General features: G+C 29.6%; 1 protein-coding gene across 2 annotated transcripts; it reads left to right on the forward strand.

Moving 5' to 3' along the window:
• Positions 1–6,288: 6,288 nt before the first annotated feature.
• LOC122502904 (26S proteasome non-ATPase regulatory subunit 11) lies at positions 6,289–14,022 on the forward strand. Of its 2 annotated transcripts, none has more exons than XM_043613232.1 (5): positions 6,289–6,428; positions 6,784–7,092; positions 9,600–9,994; positions 10,145–10,469; positions 13,260–14,022. In XM_043613232.1, the coding sequence occupies exons 2-5, from the start codon at positions 6,790–6,792 to the stop codon at positions 13,488–13,490; spliced, it is 1,254 nt and encodes a 417-aa protein (XP_043469167.1). In that variant the 5' UTR covers positions 6,289–6,428; positions 6,784–6,789; the 3' UTR covers positions 13,491–14,022. The 2 variants fall into 2 exon arrangements, with proteins under 2 accessions (XP_043469167.1, XP_043469166.1); XM_043613231.1 differs by lacking the exon at positions 6,289–6,428 and adding an exon at positions 6,542–6,699.
• The last annotated feature ends 254 nt before the right edge of the window (positions 14,023–14,276 follow it).

Here is a 14,276-nt window from a genome sequence, read left to right on the forward strand (position 1 = left end):
CATTGGCACTATACTAGCGTTGCGCTGTGTATATTCGGCCATGACCAGGTATATGAGTGGAGCTTAATGTTGAATCTGTGAACAAAAGAACGGTGGCACGAACGCCAACCTGCTCCCGCGTGCGCAACCAGGGGGCACGAGAACCCCTGATCGCGCCCGCGGGAGCAAGTCAGCGCGTAGAGTATTTAAATCTGGATGTTGGCTCGTTTTAAAAATCTGAAGATATGGTAAACTATTCTAGGAGAGGGGTTGATTAGAAATTGGTAACTACAAAAGGGTGGGGGGCACTTCAGAGCTCTTGATAGTGCTTTGAGAAGTTTTGGGCGAAACGCGTCAAATCTGGGGCATGCCCAGAGGATGTGATCAAGATCTTCCTCTACTCCCGGACTGCAAGAGCAGTCACCGGAGAGGATATAATTTTTCCTGGCTAAGCTAGAACCTAAATTATAATGATTCGATCGCGCACGGCATAGCGAAACAATCCACGCTCTACGAGCCACAAAATTCGCGAACCACGGTTTTCTTTGGGGTTTGTAATAAAGTTGTGTGTAGTGGACACCTTTATTTTTACCAACGTCGATGTAAAAAGAATTACAGCTGTCGTCAAGCTGTTTGCGTGCGTGGGTATAAAAATCTGAAAATGGGAGTTGTATGTCTAATTCATTAGGATTCGAACACGCTTCCTTTGCCGCTTCATCAGCCAATTCGTTGCCCTCGATTCCCGAGTGACCAGGAACCCAGGCCAATATTGTCGGTCGATTCAAATCAGAAAGGATTTTAAGGCGATTTCTAATCGCAAAAATGATGTAGGATTTGATTTTATATGTGCATTTAGAGTTTAAATTTTGAAGAACACTAAGTGAGTCTGAGAAGATGATTGTGTTAGTAAGATTAGAATCAATTATGTAATCAAGAGTAAATAAGATAGCAAATGCTTCAAGAGAAAAAATAGTTGCATGGTGAGAAATTTTAATTTTAGAGAAAATATTTAATGTTGGAGAAACAAAGGAACAACCTGCTAAACGATCCCTTTCCGACTTAGAGCCGTCAGTGAAAAAGTACGTGTTGTTAGGGAATTTGTGGTTAGTTAGATCTTTGAATAGATTTGAGGGATTAGGGGAGTTTTTAAGTGATTGTCCCAAATCGAAACAGATTTGGGGAGTGAATATATGATCTTCATAGAGGAATTCGAAGTAAGGATCGATGTCATTACTTCTAATGAGTTCGCTGTAATTTTTCGCTTTTTCAAAAGCAATTAAGAGAGGATAATTATATTTAACATTCGAGTTATGAATGAGGCGCGAAAGTTCTGAGAGTCTGTCCGGTAAAGGGTGGTTTGAATTAGAGAAAGTTCTACAAAGGTACTTCTTTGCGAGAAAATTAAATCTAGATCTTAAGGGGGGTTCACAACATTCAGCCTGCATTACGTTGATTGGGGTGCTATTTCTATAGCCTACGGCTAGTCGAAGAGCTTGGTTGCGGATTTTTTCAAGACGAGAAAAATTTTTATGAGATTTAAAGTTGAAAGAAGCAGATCCAAAATCAAATCCACTTCTAATTAAGGAGTCAAAAATCTGAAGCAACAGTTTGGGGTCCGCTCCCCACCATGTGCCTCTGAGTACCTTTAAGACATTTAAAATTTTTCTACTTTTGTCGCATAAATGACTAAAGTGAGAATCGGATGAACCGGATTGATTAAAGGTAATACCGAGGTATTTAGCTGAAGGTGAGGGTTTGATGATAATATTATTTAAAGTTAAAGTGAGTGTGGGATCGTCCAAGTTGATTTTCTTGTTGCCAAAAATAACCAACTTAGTTTTTTCTGGACAGACTTCCAGTCCTCTGTCCAACAGATAAGTGGAGAGTGAATTTAAACTAGTTTGAAGTGAAGTTATGATTTGGTTCAGATTGGAGGATCGGCAAGTGACCGTTAGGTCATCTGCGAATTCTAAAATTATGCAATCTGGAGGAATGCAGGAATGGAGGTTTCTAGTGTAAATAGCATAGTTAATGGGACTAAGGATGCTACCTTGAGGTAGTCCGGTAGTGCTAGTTCTAGGGCCAATTATTTCTCCATTAACTTTTATAAACATATTTTTGCATTTTACAGAATTGTAAATAAAGTGTGATATAGTTTTGGGGATGCCTATTGATCGTAGGTCTTCGACTAGGATGTTAGGAACTACGCTTGGAAAGGCACCTTTCAGATCAAGAAAGAGTGCGCCTGTAAACTCATGCTCAGCTAAACCGGTCCATATTTCCGTTGAAATCAATGTAAGGTTATCCGTGCACGATCTACCCTTTCTAAAACCAAATTGATATGGGCTCAGGATCTTGTTACGTTCGACATACCAGCTTAATCTATTGTAAATGACTTTTTCTGTGATTTTAAAGAGACAGGAGGCTAAAGAGATAGGACGGAATTTACCAGGTGTTGATTTTGGAAGGAAAAAAATTAGAAAGCTATTCCATGTGGGGGGAAAAACACAATTACAAATGATTCTATTAAGAATTGATAAAAAGGCTGAAAGGGCTTCATCTGGGAAGTGTTTGATAATATTGTAATCTATTTTGTCGAGACCCGGAGATGATTTGGTTTTAGCTGAAGCAATTGCTATTTTAAGTTCTTCTAAAGAAAAGGGAGCTTCTAAGAAGGGACTGTGAGCAAAATTGCTAGGAAAATTTTCATGGAAAACCGTTGGGGGGTAGAGTTCGTCGATTAAGGAATGAAGTTTACTTATTACTTCCTTATCTGCCGAGCATGAAGCTATTGGTGGTTGAGTAAAGCGATGCTTAAAGCTTTTGATGACTGACCAAATTTTTGAAAGAGAAGTATGTCTATTAAGAGTTTCACAAAATGATTTAAAAGATTGGCGTTTAGCTTCATTAATCGTCCGCTTAACTTTTGCTTCCGATTTTTTGTATTCGAGAAAATTTGTGTAATTGGAAGACTTTTTATAATTTGATAGTGCTAATTTACGTTTTTTAATTGCTTCTTCACATTTATTATCCCACCAAGGCGCAGGGACAAAGGACCTTTTGGGTAGAGTATTGTTACGCTGAGTTGAATGCGTAGGTTTACGTTGAGGACAAATACTGTTAATTGAATTGTCGACAAGGTCTGTGAAATTATTATAGTCAGAAATTGGGTCTGAAGTGTTTAAAATATCAGGATTAGAGTTTATTGATAAACGAAGATTTTCTGTGAAGTGTGGCCATTTTATCGCTTTAAGATTATACTTATGCGAAGAAAACGTGGAAATTGGTATTGAAATGCCTAGAGATGTAAAAATTGGGAAGTGATCACTACCCAATGCATCATCATGAACAGTCCAGGAAGAAAGTGTGTATAAATCTGAGGTAACAAAAGTTAGGTCTAACGCCGAACCAGGGTTCGGAGGACGGCCTACATGAGTAAAGCAACCGTTATTTAAAAGAATGAAGTCAGTGGTGTCTAGTTGATCGCATAAGTTATTCCCATTAAAGCAAGTCTGAGAACCGCCCCACAAAGTACTGTGACAATTAAAGTCACCTCCTAAGAAGACGGATCTGAATCCTGAATTTTTAATAGAATTGAAGAGAGATTTCCAACAGTTAACATGCGTTTGCTTTCCTGGGACTCTATAAATAGAGATTATTAAAAGTTTACCTAAAGAGGACTCTATTGAGACAGCTAAGGTCTCAAGTACATCCTCCTGAGTGTAAATTGTTTGAATTTTAGAAAAGGTTAAATTTTTACGGATGGCAACAGCAAGGCCGCCACCTTTATTTACGGATCTGTCAGATCTAATAATGTTAAACTGTTTTAAAGTGTTAAGATTATCGCGTTTATCTGGTTTCAGAAATGTTTCGCAGAGAAGAAGGATATCGAATTTACTGTTGAGTTTGTGAATTTCGTGTGTCTTATTAAAGACACCACGACAATTCCATTGCAGTATGTTTAGTTTAGGGAGATTGTCCATTATTGTGATTGTGGTTTGTAGGTTCAAGTAAAAGTCGGAGGCTTTCTGTAATTTTTGTGAAGAGTGCTTGGTTATTTTTAGCAGTTTCAGGAGAGGACTTGGAGGAAAGGTTAGTGACATGGTTGTTCAACCAAGAAAGGAAGGAGGAGAGGGATTCTAAGGGGGGAGAAGGATTAACTGGAGGAGGTGTGTGAGTTGAAGAGCTAGTTGCAGGGTTGGAAATTGCAAAACCATTGGGTAGGAGACTTTGCGACCTGCCATTGTTCCAGTTGGTGGCGAAAAAAGATGATGATGTGTTTTTCGTGTTTTTTGAAGATTTATGATCTTTTGAAGATGATTGTGTGTAGTTCTTTTGAGAAGATACTTGTGAGAACGTACGTCTTTGAGAATCGTGATTGTCAGTCTGGGATGTGGAAGGAGTTGGGCAGTCACCTAGATCAGGAAATTTCGAGAAGTCGAAGGTACCCGATAAATTCGAGTTTTTCTTCGGTCGCAGAATTTGTTTGGCCTCATCGAAAGAGGTTTTGTGAAGTGTCGCGTAATAGCGGACTTCCTTTTGAAAGATAAATTCCGGGCATAGTTTTGAAGTCGCTTTGTGTGGGCCATTACAGTTCACACATTTCGGAGGTCCTGATGCGTTGGTGCATTGATTCACATCGTCATGTGGCGTCAAGCTACCGCAATCACGGCATCTAGTCTTGGACCGGCAGTGTTTAGCAATGTGTCCAAAACGCAGGCATTTAAGACACATGCGAGGGTCAGGAATGTATGGACGAACCAGGCTAGAGCCCTTAAAGATGGCAACACGCTCTGGGAGAGTGGTGCCCTGAAAAGTGAGAAGGATGGTAGTCGAAGGTTCGTAGGAAGTGGGTTTTCCTTCTTCGATTTTTTTGCGATTGAATCTCATTGCGTCGATAATTTTGCAATCTCTGTTAATATGACCCAAGATTTCCGCGTTCTCGAGAATATCGTCAATAGAGATGTCTGTTCCGATACCGTTAATAATTCCTTGACACGTGACAAAGCTAGAAGGAATTATGGCAATTAGGCCTTTAGATTTCAAAGAAGGGTCAGACACGATTTGATTCGCTGCTCTACCGCCGTTTAGCAAGACACGAACTTTACCGCGACCGCTCGGGTGAATGCTTACAATTTTACCGGGGTAAAGAGTGTGAAGCATCTTACCTACCGACACGTGGTTTAGATCTTTTGATGCATCAGGTGATTTCGGATCACGCTGAATAAAAACCGGACAATTACCCTTATTTGAATTCTCGTATTTCGAAGGTTTTCGAATTTTTCCGTCGCCTTTATTAAACGCATTTGTCGAATTGGTTTTTTCCTTGATTTTATCGCTTGCATCGCAAACGCGCTTTGCTGAGGGGTCTGAATTTGACGACGTTGAATTATGACGCGATCTACTGTTTTTGCCGTTATTTTGAATAAAAAGCAAACCTTTCGCAGCTTTCTCCACTTCCGGATCGATGTTTTCATGATCATTCTCCCCGTCAATAAGCATGTCGGACATATCCGAGTCCATGCTTCGATATCACACGCACAGCCCTGTGGCTGGCGTTAACCTAAAACAGAGCGCACAAGATAAAAATAGGCAATATTAAATACTCTATGAAGACTCAACAGACAACCAATATTGGTTGAGAATCAATTTAATCACCACTGAGCACGAATTATTTCGAAAAACAGAACAAAATTTCACAAGTAAAAATAACACGTGTGTTCGATCCGAGTGTACAAACGGAAGTCCAACTCCGAGGAATATAGCCGACGCCTAGAAGGCACTTGGGCGCGAGACGACAATAATTTTAAAAGCAAAGTGCCATAATTATTTGCGAAAAAAAATATGGAACAATGTAATATGAAATATTTTTGTTTTTGTTTAAGGGAAAACGTTTGAGCGTTAAAGTACAAGTAATTTTATTGAAATGTTTCACTAAGTAACAATAACTGTCAGGTAGAGAGATTATTTATTATATGAGAGAATTTATGGTCGAACTGTCTTCCACTCCATTGCTGTCACTTTTGACGTTTCCCTTCAAAAAATTAATGCGCATCCATTACGCGCATTATGTTTATCAGCTGTCTTACCTTGTTCACTTTTTTTCACCAAAATTTCACATTTTCAACAATTTTTGACTTAAAATATTTTAAAAAATTAATCAAAATTGTAAATTTTGGGAAAAAATTGAAAATTTAAAGTAAAATTAATCTGTTATTAATAATCAATGAGTGGGGAATTTAAATTCAGCGCTATTTTTGCACCAATCGGAAACAAACAACAAGGACCAATCACAATTCGTGTTTTGACAAACTAACCTAAAAATAGTGTTTTCTACTTAATGTTCACAAAAGTTGTTTAGTTTTTCTCGTCCAAGGAGGTAAAGTACTTACAAATTGGGTTGTTTTACAGAAAAATAGACACTCTAGGACTTTTATTTCTTAACCGAGGTTTGTAGAATAAAAATTACTTTTTGTTTTCGATTCAAATCAAGTAGAAAACGATAAAAATTGACTGAATTCAAAGTCTTGATGCCCCTTACACCCAACTGAAAATCGTTACAAAGAAATTGAAACTGTTTACTCCGTTTTCTCATCTTCGTCAGCATTTTTTTCCAAAGCATGACACGAGTTTTACAGTTGCTAGCGATCGAGTGAAATCGAGTGCTCAGTGATTGAAAGAAAGTGACAAAACAATAGAAAATATTAACTCTTAATAATAGTAAAGCATTTTTATAAAAGTTTCTATAACTTCTTGGATTGCATTTAGTGAATTTATTAATAGAGCTTGTATTTTTTTTCAAAGAGAAATATGGCCGGTGCAACGATGTTGGCGGTGTCTATGACAAATCGAAACGAAGGTATCAACCAGCTCAATGCAATTGTTTCCGATCCAAGTATCGCCGACGATGATGAGGATAATATTCGTATCAAGGAGCAAGGAATCTTGCAATTGGGAGAACTTTACAAAAAGGAAGGCAAGGCTAAAGAATTGGCTGATCTTATAAAAGCTACTAGACCCTTCCTTAGTCTCATCAGTAAGGCAAAAGCTGCCAAACTCGTAAGGTCCTTGGTCGACTTTTTCCTCGATTTAGAAGCTGGTATCGGTATCGAGGTAATTTTTTTAAACTAAACGTTTTCTTTGTGTTCTTTGTTTTCTTGTCAACAACATAAAGAAAATAGATTCATATTTTGTATTTATAATTCAATAATTTGAATCGTTAATTTATAATTAGAATTTATTTTACTTATAATTATCTATAATTAATAATCTATATTAATAATCGTTGTATTCCAGTAATCTGTTCGCAGTTTGAAATTTATTGTTGATTGCCTTTGTTTGTTTTTTAACTTATTTAAAAAATTTTCTTTTTAAATATTTTCAATTTTAAAATTAATGTTTTGAAAATCATTGAATTCTTCATTGAATTCTTGCCAAGAATTTTTGTCAAAAAATTTGAGAATAATTGAATTCCTTATCGCAGAATTTTATTATTTATGAAAATAATTGAATTCCTTATCACAGAATTTTATTATTCATGAAAATAATTGAATTTTCGAGAAAGATTTTATTAAAATTTTTATAAATCCTAATTAAATTCTTTTGAAGAATTTCTTTTAATTTTTTTTTAAATAATGGGGTTTGTTTAATAATTTTAATTGAAAATTTAGAAAGTAATTTAATTTCATAAACAATTTCTTTCAAGTTTTTAAAATAATCGTGTTATAATAATCAAAATTAAACATTTAATTATTGAATTTTATTAAAATTTTTAGAAAATAATTAAATTTATTCAAGGAATTTTACTAAAATATAGAAAATAATTAAATTCGAAGAATAGATACTATTAAAGATTTTAACAATAATTGTCTTCTTTTAAAAAATTTCTTTAATTTATTAAATATATAGTCAATTTTGTTAATAATTGTAATTAATAATTTTACTGTTAAAATTTTATAACAGTCTTTGTAAATAATTAAATTCTTGCGATGAATTTTACTACTTATAAAAATAATTGCAATGTTTTGAAGGATTTATTAAAATTTTAGAAAATAATTGGATTCTTTCGAAAAATGTTATTAAAAATTAAAAAATAATTGAATTGTTTCGGAGGATTTATTAAAATTTTATAAAATCATTGAATATTTTCGATTAAATTAAATGTTTAAGAGTTTCATTGAGGAATTATAACACAATTATTAAAAATTTTTAAAAATAATTGAATATTGTTCGAAGAATTTATTAAAATTTTAGGAAATAAATGAATTTTATGTAAATATTTGAAAATAATTAAATTCTTTCGAGGAATTCTATTAAAATTGTTTTAAAAAGAATTGAATTTCTGCTTTGAATTTTAATATTTATAAAAATAATTGAATTTTATTTTGAAGGATTTATTATACTTTTAGGAAATAATTGAATTATTTTGAAGAATTTTATAGAAATATTTGTAAATAATTAAATTCTTTCGAGAAATTATATTAAAGTCAAATAATTAAATTATTAATTTAAAATAAAATTAATTAATTTAAAATTAAAATAATTGAATTCCTGTAAAGACTTATATTAAAATTAAGTATATTAAAAATAATTGAATTCATCAGAAGAATTTTATTATTTTTTTGAAATAATTAAATTTCTTTAATTTTTTTGACGGATATTTTTAAAAATTGCATTGAAAGTAATTTAATTTTTATTAACAATTTTGAGAATAATTAAATTATTTTTAGAGAATTCTAAATTCTCGTTGAAATTGAATATAATGGAAATTTTTGAAAATAATTAAATTCTTTCGTGCAATTTTATATAAATTGGATTAAAAATAATTTAATTCCTACAAAGAATTTTGGTATTAATAAAAATAATTGAATTGTTTCGAAGGATTTCTTAAAGATTTTAGAAAATAATTGAATTTTTCGAAATGTATTAAAATTTTTTTTTAAATTGTATTCTTCTGCGGAATTTAATTAAGATTGTTTTGAAAATAATTGAATGCCTGCAAAGAGATTTACTATTTATAAAAATAATTGAATTCCTGCGAATAATTTATTAAAATTTTAGGAAATAATTGAATTCTTTTGAAAAATTTTATAACGAATTAAAAAAAAAATTAAAAATCTTTTGCTAAATTTTATTGAACATAATTGAATTTTTGCAAAGATTTTACTATTTAAAAAAATAATTGAATTGTTTAGAAGGATTTATTAAAATTCTAAAAAGTATTTTAATTCTTTTGTGAAAATTTTATTAAAATTATGTTAAAAATAATTGATTTTTTGCAAAAAATAATAAAAATAATGGTATTTTTCCCAAGAATGTTTTTATTTATATAAAAATAATTGAATTCTTGCGAAGAATTATGTTAAAATTTTTGAAAATATAAACAATTGTAATTAATTTTGTACTTAACAAGTGAATTTTTTAAATTTTGTTTATGAAATTATTTAAAAATTTATATTTGAAATAAAAAAATTTTGTAATTTGCATAACAATAATAAATGGAACAGCACGTTCCGCGTACTAGCGCGCGCAACATTTTGGTTGTTAATTAATAATTTATAATTAGAAATGTATTGATTTAGAGTAAAATTTTTGTTTTTTTTTCGACAAAAAAAAAATAGGTTCAGTTGTGCAAAGAATGTATAGAATGGGCGAAAGAGGAGCGCAGAACATTTTTGCGACAATCGTTGGAGGCAAGATTGATAGCACTTTATTTCGATACGGGAATGTTCAGCGATGCATTACAATTGGGATCGGCACTACTTAAGGAACTGAAAAAATTGGATGATAAACAATTGCTCGTTGAGGTTCAATTACTCGAGAGTAAAACTTATCATGCACTTAGTAATCTATCAAAAGCCAGGGCAGCTTTAACCAGCGCTCGAACTACAGCTAATGCTATTTACTGCCCACCAAAAATGCAAGCCGCCCTTGATCTTCAATCGGGAATTTTGCATGCAGCTGACGAACGAGATTTCAAGACTGCTTATTCCTATTTCTACGAAGCATTTGAGGGGTAAATTTGGATAATTTTTTATTTCTTCGTCTTTTTGTTTATAATTATTTTTCTAATTATAAATAGGAGAAATATTCTAATTCAATTAAACTACAGTATTTTGAATTTTTGATAATTTGATAATTTCTAATTTTTTTTTTCTAATTGTAGATATGACAGTGTGGAGTGTCCAAAAGCGTTGACAGCACTGAAGTATATGTTACTGTCGAAAATTATGTTACGAACACCGGAAGACGTTCAGTCAATAATGTCTGGAAAATTGACAGTGAAATATGCGGGCAAGGATTTGGACGCGATGCGTGCAGTCGCCGATGCTAGTCACAAGCGTTCACTAGCCGATTTTCAAGCTGCGGTTAAACAATATCGACAGGAACTCGAGGAGGACGTTATTGTTCGCGCTCATCTTGGATCACTATACGATTCCATGTTGGAGCAAAATCTCTGTCGTATCGTCGAACCTTATTCGCGTGTGCAGGTAAAAAAACACATCGCTATTAAATTTTATTCAAATCATTATATTTTGATAAGAAATTTAATTATTTAGCTAAAAATTACACATGCAATTTCGCTATTCTATTTTGGAATTTCATTTTTATATACAAACTAGCAACAATTCAATTGACTTCTTACTTACTTATTTTAAATAAAATTGACAGTTTTAAAAATAATAGAATTTAAAAATTAATTTAATTACGAGACAGGGATTTTTATTAAAAGTATTGGAAAAAACTTAAATTTCTAAAATTCATAGGAAAATTCTGAATTATTGTCTTTTTTGTTTGCCTCATAAATTAGGAAATTACCACGACTTCTAATACAAAACCTTCAAATTTTTCTATTTCTGACAATAATTTCTTTTCAAATATGTAAATTAATTCTTGAAGAACTATCATAAAATTATTACTTAAAAATTATTTAATGAATAATTTTACTGAAATATTTCAAAATTAATTGAATTTTAAAAGAGTTGCGTTTAAAATTCTCATAATTAGAATAACTTCATAAAGTTTCAAATTGAAATTTCAAATTAAATGATTGCAGGTTACAAAATGATTGCTAAAATTCAATTATTTTCAAAAGTAATAAAATTCTAGGCAGAAATTCAATTATTTTTAAAAATTAATAAATAAACGTCAAAATTTCAATTATTTTTATAAATAATAAAATTCTTCGCTGAAATTCAATTATTTTCAAAAATTTTAATAAAATTCTTAGCAAAATTTCAATTATTTTCAAAAATTTTCCTCAATTCAATGGTTTTGAATATCTACTATTTTAATCAAATTCTCCACAAGAATACAATTATTTACAAATTTTCTATAAATTTCTTCGCAATAATTCAATTATTTTCGCATAAATAATAAAATTTTTACAAGGATTTAATTATTTTCGTAAATAATACCATTCTCTTTAGGAATTCAATTATTTTCGTAAATAATAAATCTGATCGCAGAATTTCAATTATTCTTAATACAATTTTAATCGAATTCCTCGAAAAATTTAATTATTCTTAAAAATTTTATTAAAATTCGTCGAAACAATTAAATTATTTAAATAAATAATAAATTTTTCTACAAGGATTCTATTTTTTTAATAAATAATAAAATTCTTCACCGAAATTCAATTATTTTCAATAATTTTAATAAAATTCTTGGGTAACTTTCAATTATTTTTAATACAGTTTTAATCAAATTTCTCGAAAAATGAAATTATTCTAAAAAATTTGTTGATAAAGTTCTTAATAAGAATTCAATTTTAAGAAACATTCAATTATTCAAAGAATTATTTATTTTTGTATTTAAAGAATTGAATTCTCGTAGAATTTTCTAATAAAAATTGATTTAAAAATGAATTTCAGTTCAAATTTTAGATAATAATTGAATATTAAAAGCAATATAGCGTGAATTTTTAGAAATAATTGAATTTTGAAAACAATTTTAAATAAATCTGCCTAAAAAAATTTCAGGAATTCAATTAATTTCAGAAATGGTAAAATTCTTCAGAGGAATTCAATTATTTTCAAAACATTTTATAAAACTTTTTTATATTCTAAAAAAATGAAATTATACAAAATAATAATTATTTTAGAAATAATTGAATTCTGAAATAGTTTCAAATTAAAATTTTTAAAAATCTGAATTTTTCAAAAAAAAAAATTAAAAATAATTGATTTAAAGAAGAATTTTAGTAAAAATTTTAGATAATAATTAAATATTAACAGAATTATAGCGCGAATTCTTAGAAATAATTGAATTTTGAAAACAATTTTTATTAAATTGGTCTAAAAGAATTTCAAGGATTCAATTATTTTTATAAATAATAAAATTCTTCTGAGGATTTTAATTATTTTTAATACAATTTTAATCAAACTTCACGAAAAATGTAATTATTTTAAAAAAATTTATTAAAATTTGTCAAGAGAATTCAATTATTTAAAAATGTTGTTCATAAAATTCTTTATGAGAATTCAATTTTGAGAAACATTCAATTATTCAATAAATTATTTTTTTTGTATTTAAATAATTGAATTTTCTAATTTTTCTAAATAAATTTCAGTTAAAATTTAAGATATCTAATAATTGAATTTTAATAGGATTAAAAATTGAATTATGAAACGGTTTGCAGTTAAAATTTTCGAAAATCTGAATTTTTCATACTTTCGACTAACAATTCTGTAGAAATAATTTTTTTGAAAAAATTTAATTGAGCTTCATTAAAATTATTTGAAGTTTTTATTTTCTAATATATATAGGTATTTATTTGATGAATTTCTGAATAATCGAAATTTCGTAAAATTGAATTGTAAACAAATTAATTTGAAAATTCTCAAAGAACTTTTTGAAAAATTATTAAAAATAATTGATTTATAGAAGAATTTTAGTTTAAAATTTTAGAAAATAATAATGGAGATATTGTTTAAGATAATTTTGAGTAAATTACAGTAATAATATTTTTATAATATGAAATAATGATTTTATCACTCAGTCATCTTTAATTTATTAAAAACCATGAAGAAACTGATAACTCCGAGTCGAAGACTCGGAGTCATTGATTTCTTCATGTTTTATAACAATTTTTCATAAGTTGTTTAATTTCGAAAAGATTTGAATTTGAATTTTTTGAAAATCTTAATTTCTATGGAAAAATAATAATGAGAATTATCAGATTAATATAGTTAATAATATTATTATAGTTAATATTTATTATATATATAAATTTTTGCAAATAAATATATTAACATTTTCAAAAAAAAAAATATTTTCAGGTGGCCCACATAGCGACCTGCATATCGTTACCAATCGCTCAAGTTGAAAAGAAATTGTCTCAAATGATTCTCGACAAGAAATTGAAGGGTGTCTTGGATCAGGGCGAAGGTGTGCTCATCGTATTCGAGGACACGCCTCGCGATAAAACCTACGAAATAGCTCTTGACACGATACACAGCATGGGAAAAGTCGTCGATACTCTTTATCAGAAAGCCAAGAAGCTCACCTAGCCTTATTTAATATAATTTTATATATAAAAAAAATCTATTATAATTATTGATTAGCTAACGTCATTAAAAACTATTAATTAACCGTGGTTTTTTCTTGACTAACTTTTTTCAGCTAATCCGAAAAAAAGCTATCGCGTCAATTTGTAATTTTTTTTGTTTTTCTATTCGCGTACTTAACAAAACAATACATAATTATAATTCTCATTTTTTTGATGAGAATATTTAAAACAAAAGGGTTTCTGAAAAATACCCACCTGCTTTTAAAATTAATTTAGCCCGAAATAACTACTTTTTCAAAAAAAAAAAAAAGAAAAATGGAAAAATAAATAAATAGTGAAATAAGTGAATTTAAAAATAAAATTTTAATTACTTGAGCGATTGTTATTATTTTCTACTAGGCGAGAATTCTCAGGCGCTTCTTCTTCTTTTTAATCAAATTCAAAACTTGAGAGTAATTTCTTAGACTAATTTTTCTTTGTATTATTGAACTGCAATCGTGAATAAATGTTAATTTGAAACATTTTTTTTATTACTTTTGTTTTTCATTTATTATGGGTAAAAAAATTAGTATTTTTCCGTTTTCCAGAAAAATTAACTTTTTTAGTTTCTTTTGATAAGAAGTTAAATTTGAACAATTTGTTTATAATATAATTGAAAATAATAGGATTTTTTTAAAATGTTAATTGAAAATATTAAAGTAAATTGAATTTTGTGCAGAATTTCTTTCAAGTTTTTTAAATTATCGTGTAGTTAACAATTGTAAATTTTGTTTAAAAGAAAAAAAGT

This window comes from Leptopilina heterotoma, unplaced genomic scaffold, assembly GCF_015476425.1.
Source record: "Leptopilina heterotoma isolate Lh14 unplaced genomic scaffold, ASM1547642v1 Lhet_24, whole genome shotgun sequence".
NCBI classification, from domain to species: domain Eukaryota; kingdom Metazoa; phylum Arthropoda; class Insecta; order Hymenoptera; family Figitidae; genus Leptopilina; species Leptopilina heterotoma.

Excerpts from the sequence above, each read along its gene's own strand:
- LOC122502904 (XM_043613232.1), top strand. The coding sequence starts at position 6,790 with ATGGCCGGTGCAACGATGTTGGCGGTGTCTATGACAAATCGAAACGAA. Across the intron at positions 7,093-9,599 it reads AAGCTGGTATCGGTATCGAG|GTTCAGTTGTGCAAAGAATG; the intron begins GTAATTTTTTTA and ends AAAAAAAAATAG. Across the intron at positions 10,470-13,259 it reads AACCTTATTCGCGTGTGCAG|GTGGCCCACATAGCGACCTG; the intron begins GTAAAAAAACAC and ends AAATATTTTCAG.